Below are 9911 nucleotides of genomic sequence, written 5' to 3'. Positions count from 1 at the left end.
AACGCGTTTCAGAAAGACGGGGCATAGAGGAGAAACAATAATGTACAGTATGTGGAAAATAATGTGTTTTTTTAACCTTAAACCGCATAAACACATTTCATTACACCAAATACACAACATAATGTTCTTTTTAGCAGCATCATATGACCCCTTTAAAGTATGAGTGAACTATTGGGCATCACATTAATATCACATTATGTATTTGTATTTTGGTTTGTAGTGGTTTTAAGAAAGTAACTTGAAATGAAATGAGTATTAATTATTAAATTAGTTTTAAATATTATTAATAAAGTAACCTTAGAGAAATAATTAGTAATTCAAAGTAAACTGCAGTAATTTGTACTCACTTTGCCTGGACTTTATATGATTATTAATGAACTGTGAACACTGGTAATGTTTTCTATCACTTTTAATTAAACTTTCTAGATGAAGTATCTTACTGTGTGTCATTGTGTTTGTTAGTGACTTACATTGTAGGAGATGCTCTCTGGTCCCGGGAACAATGTTACTGTGAGGGACTGAAAATAACAGATCGAAACACTCAGAGAGAAAATAATACCTGCATTCATTCCTTAGTCATTTCTCACATGCTCTAAGATTTTCTATATGATATTAGATTATTTTTGTCTCATTACAGAGAGCAGTTGAATCTGTAATATTTTACCAGATAGATTTTTCATCTCCTCTTTGCAGAAACCCTCCAGTTTGTGTCTCAGCTGACCGACAGATTCTCTCACGCCATCAAAAGAAACGAGGAAACGGACAGAGATGTTTTCTGTAGATTCAGGAGGAGCTGAGAAAGACTGAAGACGCTACAGGAATAAAAACAAATAAACCAGAAAAAAAATCTAAGAAGAACATAACCAAACGCAAAGATACTGTACACTACATACACTAATAGACATATTTAATAATAGCTTCCACAGTCACTTTTGAAGTTCAGGCAAATATGACCTGGATAATAAAATAATAGTTAAAAATAACTGTTGTCCATCAACCAATTTTTCACTAATGAAATATCTAGCTACCCACAAAATGAAATAAATGATGAAATGTGAATAAAGATTTACGCTCTCATGAGGCATCACAGAGGAGACGTTTTTAAACATAATTAGGTTGGCTTTCTCTGATCTGTTATTTAAGCTTCTTATTGTTCTTATGAGACTACAATTTCTGAATGCGGCTCCTCCTGGAGCTTTCAAGCTAGAACCACCAAACTCAGCCCAGCTCTTCAGACTGATCTGACTCGGGCTGCTATATCTTTTCAGACTGATCCGACTTTTGTACAAGATTAAAAATCATAAAACTCCCATAGACTTACATTGACGGAATGTTCCAATCTAAACACACAGAAGGGAAGTCTGATGGAGTCTAATGGGCTTCAATGTACTATTTCTAATCCATTCAAACTCATCTATCTAATACTTCTAAACTATCTATCTATCCTAGCGATATGCTAATCCTGCTAGAAACGTACTAGCAACATGCTAGTAAACTTGCTAATCATGCTACCAACATGCTAGTTACTTGCTAATCATGCGACCATCATGCTAGTTACTTGCTAATCATGCTAGCACATGCTAATCGTGCTAGAAACATGCTAGCAACATGGTAATCATGCTACAAACATGCTAGCTAAATGCTAGTAACTTGCTAATCATGCTAGCAAAACATGCTAGAAACATGATAGTCACTTGCTAATCATGCTAGCAAGATTTCAATTATATTTGCTAGAGTCTGTAACGGCCAAAACTATGTTTTTGCATCATCACATTATAGGTGTGCCCTTTAAGAGACTGATCACTTAACTTGTAACGCGCGCTATGTGGTGATGACGTAGAAGGACTACGTGACTGTGTAATGAGAACCACTATGGATGATAAGTTTGCTCTGCCTTCTTGTTATTACTTTGTCTTTAACGCCAAGAAAGAGTTAATCTCTAATGTATGAGAGGAGCGCGTTGCCGTGTACCAGCCATTAAATGTGTGGGACCCCAACTTTTCGTTTTCCATCTCTTTCATTTCATGGGTTTAATGAGGTATCCGAGTCAAAGCGTTACAAGTCTTGGCTCATCTGAACATTCCGTCAAACTCCAACTGTCAAAATTCTAATCTAAACACACTGAAAGCCCTTTAGACTCAATCAGACTTCCCTTCTATGTACTATTTCTAATCCATTCAAACTCATCTATGCAAACATGCTAGCAACATGCTAGTAACATGCAAATAATGCTAGCAACTTGCTAATCATGCTAGCAACATGCTAGTAGCACGCTAATCATGCTAACGACATGCTAGTAACTTGCTAATCACACTAGCAACATGCTAGTAACTGCTAATCATGCTAGAAATGTTAGTTACTTGTTAATCATGTTACCAACATGCTAGTATCTTGTTAATCATGCTAGAAACATGCTAGCAAAATGCTAGTAACATTCTAATCATGTTAACAACATGCTAGTTACTATGCTAGTATCTATCTATCTATCCTAGCGACATGCCAATCATGCTACAAACATGCTAGTCACTTGCTAATCATGTTAGAAAAATGCTAACAACATGGTAATCATGCTAGAAACAGGCTAGTAACATGCTAATCATGCTAGAAAAATGTTAGCAACATGATAAGAATGCTAGCAAACATGTTAGTTACTTACTAATCATGCAAACAAAATGCTAGTAACTTGCAAATCATGCTAGAAAAATGCTAGCAACATGCTAATAATGATAGTGACATGACAGTAAATGGCTAATAATGCTAGCAACATGCCAGTAACTTGCTAATCATGCTAACGACATGCTAGTTACTTGCTAGTCATGCTAGCAAAATGCTTATCATTTGCTTATCTTGCTAGTAACATGCTAATCATGCTGGAAACATGCTAGCGACATGCTAGTAATTTGCTAATCATGCCAGCAATATGCTAGTAACAGGTTAATCATGTTAAACCTGCTAATTATGCTAGAAACTAAAGATAGATTAGTTAGATCTAATCTATCTAAATTTTCTAACTTCAGGCTTTTACAACTGCTTTAAACTTTCAGGCTAGGCTTTTTTAAGCCAACCTAAAGTTTGTCTTGACAAACTTTTTTATCTAGTCATAACTATGATTTTAGTGACTCAAAATTCGCAAATTAAAATGCACAATCATAATGGATAATAGTATCTGTTATTAGCACGTTTCATTAGGTGACCTCATTACTGCAGTGTAGCTGAGTGAAGCCAGACCACATGTCTGTCTGCAGAATGATGCTTATTGTATCCTCAATCGAACTGTGTGGCTCAGATAATCACTGATAATTAAAGACTTTAACAGACTTTAACAGCAGATCTTGCTAAAATCCATGTGTTTTCTCTCTAGAACTCCTTTACCTGCAGGAACTGGATGTGATCGTCTGTGAGTGAGAGCTGCTCCAGCTCAGCGTTTCTCCTCTTCAGATCTTCAATCTCCTGCTCCAGTCGCTCCATTTGTCCTTCAGCTCGACTCACTGCAGTCTTTTCCTGATCTCTGATCCGCTGTGTCACCTCAGAGCGGCTTCTCTCAATGGAGCGGATGAGCTCAGCGAAGATCCTCTCACTGTCCTCCACTGCTGTCTGTGCAGAGCGCTGTTAGACACACATCACAATCAGCTCTTACTGCTTCCTCACAGCGGCTTCAGTGGGACTGAAAGAGGAGAGTCCAACTGAGTCTCAAACTTCCCTTCTTCTCCAAACTCACCTTATGAGCCTCCACAGCCTCTCTCAGCTGCTGGAGATCTTTCTGTCTCTGCTGGATTCTCTGCTGGAGTTTTCTCTGTGTCTCCTTCAAGTGTTTCTTTAGGATAAATTAAAAAAAGTCAACCTGAGACAAATACATAAATGATCATTTAAAATGTTCTACTTTTCCTAAAGCAGGGCATATATAATTATTACTGTCATCATCATTATTCTACAATGATGAATTAACGTAAAGCAGAAATGGACATTCATACGGTGGCCGAGAAGTGCAAAGCAAATCACAAGTCTAAAAAACAAAATAACAATTTAGAAAGCACAACAACAATTCAGAAAACATTATAAGAAGTCAGTAACACAATGACAAATCAGACAAACCGGAAGAGGTAGGTATAATTTGAGATGGCGCCATTGGTTTGGGATTACTCACCGCTGAGTGGACGAGACATCTGTCAATCACCGTATACAGAGAAGAACCAGCCGAAGAACAGCAGAGTCGTGGTAGAAAGTGCGGAGATGGTATTACAGTAGCTCAGTTTAAATGTATTGTATGAATTGCCCTCACTATGGAATGAAAAATACGGAGTGTATATTTACATTTAGTTAAAAGTGGCTGTAAATCATCAGTTCCAGTGGCGCAGATGGATAAGTGTGTCATTGGCTTTTTGACGCGATTGACCCGGGTTCGATTCCGTCTTTTGCCGAACTTTTTTCCCTCCCTTTTCAAATCTCGTATTAGCAATGGATTCTATTTACACTAAGTGAAAATAGCAGTATTTTTAGCAATATGCTATTTACACTAAGTGCAAATACATATTTACACTATGTTAAAATAGCAGTATTTCTACTATCAAGTATACTACTTGTTGCAAATAGTGGCAATTATCTGCACTTCAGTATTGTAGTACATTATAAAACAGTATGCAATAATAACGTATTGAGTGTAAATTATAATTTTAATTATTAAACGGATGCCACCTTATTGGCACAATAAAGCCACTTTAAACTAAATGTAAATAGACACTCCGTATTTTTCATTCCATAGTAAGGGCAATTCATACAATACATTTAAACTGAGCTACTTTAATACCATCTCTGAACTTTCTACCACGACTGTTCTTCGGCTGGTTCTTGCTGTATACGTTGATTGACAGATGTCTCGTCCACTCAGCGGTGAGTAATCTCAAACCAATGGCGCTGTCTCAAACTATACCTACCTCTTCCGGTTTGTCTGATTTGTCGTTGTGTTTTCTGACTTGTTAATTTGTTTTCGGATTTGTCGTTGTGTTTTCTGATAATTTTGTGTTTTGTAATTTGTTCTTTTGTTTTCAGATTTGTGATTTGCTTTGCAATTCTCGGCCACCGTACATTCAAACTGAATGCAATTTGCAGCAAAAAAGAAACTCGTGTTTAGTTAAGAGTCGGGGACTTGAGCGATGTGACAAAGGTGAGCAAAGTTCATCTTGTGCTGAAATGCACAGAGCCGTCATGTAGTAACTCCCAGTGGGACTGAAGATCACATGATGCACTCATGATACAGCTGGATACTGCAGTGAGCAGGAGCGCTTGAAGAGTCAGCATTAAAACATCAATGTGTCTAATTCCAGTTCATACCTCTTTCTCTGTCCTCTCTGCTGCAGTCGATACAGTCTCATGGGTTTTATGTTCTTCCATTGCACACATCATGCAAACACACTGCTGGTCAGTACGACAGAAAACCTCCAGAAGCTTATTATGTTGACAGCAGATCATCTGCTGCAGTCGTCCAGTGGCATCAGTCACTTTGTGTCTCTTTCCTGAGCGAAACTCCTCATGACGCTCAAAGTGAGTTTGACAGTAAGACTCCAGACACACCAGACAGGACTTGACGGCTTTGAGTTTTCTCCCAGTACAGATGTCACACTCCACGTCTCCAGGTGGAGCAGGAACAGCAGCTTTTAGTTCGGTCTTCTTCAGTTTCTCCACCACTTCAGCCAGCATGGTGTTTTTAGCTAAAGCAGGTCTTGGACTGAAGGTCTGTCTGCACTGAGGGCAGCTGTAGACTCTCTTCTGATCCTCTTGATCCCAGCAGTCTGTAATGCAGCTCATACAGTAACTGTGTCCACAGGGAATGGTCACTGGATCCTTCAGGAGATCCAGACACACTGGACAGATGAACTGCTCCTCTGAAACAGTGGCTTCAGCCATTTCACTGCATCTACACCAATACATATAACAGCAGATCAGTTTCAGTTTCTTTTGACCGAGCTTCCTGGTTCTGTATTTGAGAGAGGTGTGCAAAACAGGCGTGTCTGTAAACAACTCACACACTGAAGTGTCCACTAGGTGTCAGCCTCATGCAGGAACTGTTAAAGTGTATAATACCCTCGTCTTTGAGGGTGATAACGGTGATAGAAACAAGCTTGATGATGTACTAGCCACATTTACTGTCTTCCTGCATTAAACATTGTTTGATAGTTTCTTAACTGACCTGAGACTCAAAGCAAAGACATGCAACTTACAGCTCGACGATTGAATGATTAAAGATCAGATTGTTTTTGGCATTTAGTGATGCAAAGGTCAGACAACGTTTGTTGAGAGAAACGAAGCTTGCAAGAGGCAATTAAAATCTGCCAGGCCAGTGGACTTGTCCAGAATCACGTCAAATCGGGTGGTAAGATGATGCCAAAGAGCGTGACTGCAAGTGCAGAGCAGATGCCGTGCCCGTGATCGGTGCCAAACGCTTCAGAGGAAAGCACCGCACAGAGCAGGATAGCTGTAAGCGCCGTGGTACCGAGCATCGGCCTGAACAATGTCAGCATATGGAAAACACTGTGTAAAGTGTAATGGTAAAACTCATTTAGCCAAACAATGGTTTTCTAAAGGAAAAGTGAATCAAAAAGAGCATTTGGCGGCATGGTAACCTGGGATCGGAGACAATCCAAAGTGCGCAGTCATCAGTTAATGTAGGGGAGAATGGGGTATGAGCTGTAACACCCCCAGTTCCACCAATCAGGGATAAGACAGGAGTCACATTATCAGTGTGTGTGTACCCACCAGAGTTGCCAAGTCCGCGTATTATACGCGACTTTGGACTTATTTTTTTTGTAAAGTTGCGTGAAACAAATCCGGATTTTTGGACTTGTTTTAAAAAAATATGGTTTCTTCGTTTCTTTTCATTTATGTTCACTGTATTCTCCAGTGCATTGATTGACACTCTGTCTGCTCACATTTAATAGCCAATCAGTGCAAAAATAGAAGTGCTGTAGCATAATGTGCCAAATATTCCGCCCCCGGGGCCGGGCCCCTCCTCACGCGCCTTCTTTTTGAACGTGATTTTTCTTCAAAGAGGGATTGGAGAAAAATCAGGTTCAAAAAAAGGCGCGTGACGCTGTAATCCAAGCGATGATTAGACTAGAGGGGTGGGGTGACTTTTTTTTTTATAAGGTAGCCAAATTTTTTTTTTTTTTTACAATGTTTTTGTAATGCATTAATTATCACGCGCTGCGCAGTTAATGTAGGGGAGAATGGGGTATGAGCTGTAACACCCCCAGTTCCACCAATCAGGGATAAGACAGGAGTCACATTATCAGTGTGTGTGTACCCACCAGAGTTGCCAAGTCCGCGTATTATACGCGACTTTGGACTTATTTTTTTTGTAAAGTTGCGTGAAACAAATCCGGATTTTTGGACTTGTTTTAAAAAAATATGGTTTCTTCGTTTCTTTTCATTTATGTTCACTGTATTCTCCAGTGCATTGATTGACACTCTGTCTGCTCACATTTAATAGCCAATCAGTGCAAAAATAGAAGTGCTGTAGCATAATGTGCCAAATATTCCGCCCCCGGGGCCGGGCCCCTCCTCACGCGCCTTCTTTTTGAACGTGATTTTTCTTCAAAGAGGGATTGGAGAAAAATCAGGTTCAAAAAAAGGCGCGTGACGCTGTAATCCAAGCGATGATTAGACTAGAGGGGTGGGGTGACTTTTTTTTTTATAAGGTAGCCAAATTTTTTTTTTTTTTTACAATGTTTTTGTAATGCATTAATTATCACGCGCTGTAATAGAAAAAATAAACAAGTAGGCCTATACTAATACTAAGAGTAAATATGGTTCAAATAGCCAATATTTTAGTAGGCTCTATGTTACAGCTCCCCTTTGAAGCTCTTGTGTTTTTCTCCTTTTCCATCTCTCCAATCCTATTCTGCTTACAGGTGATTGGAGATGAGTTTTGTTCCATGCTTTGCTGCAGTTTGCTGATTTTTGTAAAATAACTTGTGTTTTTGCTTTTCAGATAAAAGGGTAGTTTCTACGGAGCCCCTAAAGGGACATGGTGGTGGAAAAAAATCAGATTAAGTGAAAAAATTTGGGGTGGGAGGAAAAAATATTTGTCAGATTTTTTGCGTTCTCTTCGCAAAACTTTTGCGTTCTCTAAATGCTTAATTAATGGACTAAGATAGTGGTATAAAAAGGCCAAATTCGGTATGCAGTTTATTAATAAATTATACATGAAAGCAGGTAAGAACAGAAGCGTTTTCCTCCCATAAAGAAAATGCGGCTTAATGAAGACGGTGATAAAAAAAGACCAAATATGCTTTAGAACTTATAAAAAATATATTCTGTGTACATGCAAGCAGATGAGCCCATGAGCTGAATTTCATGATAAGCGTTTTCTTCCCCATAGAAAACCGCGCTTAATGTGGCTTAATATAAGGAGACAGTGATATAAAAAGCCCAAATTTTATATTTTATTAAAAATATACTACAGGCAATCAATGCAGTTATCCATTAAAGCCAGTGGTTCTCAAATCTTTTACAATGGCGTACCCCCTGGGCATTTAGCCTAACATTCTTCTGAGGACCCCCACTTAGACCGCAGTCACACCTTTTCCATTAAGGGACAATATTTGCCCCCTTAAATTTATTTACATGTGCATTTTTACTGTTATAGAGGCAAAGTTTTTATTATTTGTATGTCATCTTTTATGTCATATTCTTCACAGTGTATTATTAATATAATAAATAAAGCAATAAATGATGGCAAAACGAAGTTACACTTCTAGATTCAAAACTAAGATCGCCAGTAGGTGGCGGCAAGTCACTGTCTAATGAGCAAGGCGAAGCATTCATTCATTCAGTTACGAAGCAAATGGTTGTAGTTATGAAAGGGTTATTAATCAGTTCCGATTATCAGTACTCTCCGAACCATTCAAAGCTGCAGATTCATTCACCAACGATTTCGTTGGAACTATTATTTCCTTGTAAAATATCACAAACAAGATTGACAATATTGTGTTTAAAATGTAGGCTACATTTAAAATGTAAAATGTACACTTAATATTGCCTTTTTTGTTGAACTGTTATATAAAATCAATGTCACATTTGCAGTCTTTTGGATATTCAGGGAAAATTGCATTCTCGTAGGTTTCAGAGCGAAATAAGAACGTATCAGTGCTGGCTTTATAAAATGTCTAATAATCTTTTATATGATTGAATCTTCAATCGAATTATGCCCAATTGTAAGTGACGGAGTATTTTATGTTTCAGTGATTTGATCGCGCCGGCGCCTCGTGCGCACTGATTCATTGCAAACGGCCTGTTCAGTATTAAAATAAAACCTAGAATCACCAATACAGATCAAATGTTACACAGTCCATTTAAATCATCTGTATTATAGTCTGTGCCGCTGTGAGCCCCGGTCCACTCCAGTGCCGCACATTTTTGTTCATAATGCTTTTTTCCCTCTGATATTGGAACGTACAAAGCCCAGTTAATTTAATTGAATAAATAATGGTTTAGCTTCAAATACATTGCGAATATGGAAACATTTGGATTAGTGCTGAATGAGAGTGGTACGTGAGCCCATACTTTCAGTTTCGCTTTAAATTACGTTTTGGCTTCTTTATAGCTATTCTGGGCTTGTCTGCTTTCCTGTGCATAATATGCTATATTTTATTAATAAACTGTGTACCATATTTTGGTTTTAGCCTATACCGTCCTCGTCCATTAGCCTCCCTTAAGCATTTTCTATAGCCTAACGATTTTAAATGGGGGAGAAACGTTTCATTATGGCTATATCTGCTTTACTGATAGTAATGCAATTAATGAGGTCATTAATATTACAATTGTTATTAGTATTAATAATAATTATTAGGCCTAATACCGAATTGGGCTTCCAGTGTCACTGTTATAGTAGCCTACATTAAGCCACATTAAGTGTT

The 9911-nt window shown here is 38.3% G+C and overlaps 1 protein-coding gene across 1 annotated transcript in view; it reads right to left on the bottom strand.

Moving 5' to 3' along the window:
* LOC107568527 (tripartite motif-containing protein 16-like) overlaps positions 1-5917 on the bottom strand; it is a 9322-nt gene extending 3405 nt beyond the window's left edge. The window contains exons 1-5 of the mRNA XM_016254492.1: positions 5329-5917; positions 3719-3814; positions 3373-3606; positions 665-812; positions 471-518 (exon numbers count right to left, since the gene is read on the bottom strand). Of these exons, the coding sequence (XP_016109978.1) occupies positions 471-518; positions 665-812; positions 3373-3606; positions 3719-3814; positions 5329-5901 (1099 nt within the window). The 5' untranslated portion in view covers positions 5902-5917. The remainder of the gene's footprint in view (positions 1-470; positions 519-664; positions 813-3372; positions 3607-3718; positions 3815-5328) is intronic.
* Between the last annotated feature and the right edge of the window lie 3994 nt (positions 5918-9911).

This window comes from Sinocyclocheilus grahami, unplaced genomic scaffold (assembly GCF_001515645.1).
Source record: "Sinocyclocheilus grahami isolate Dianchi unplaced genomic scaffold, SAMN03320097.WGS_v1.1 scaffold1254.1, whole genome shotgun sequence".
In the NCBI taxonomy this organism is placed as follows: Eukaryota; Metazoa; Chordata; class Actinopteri; order Cypriniformes; family Cyprinidae; genus Sinocyclocheilus; species Sinocyclocheilus grahami.
Note: the sequence above shows the minus strand (reverse complement) of the source record. Positions and strands in the feature narration are given on the sequence as shown.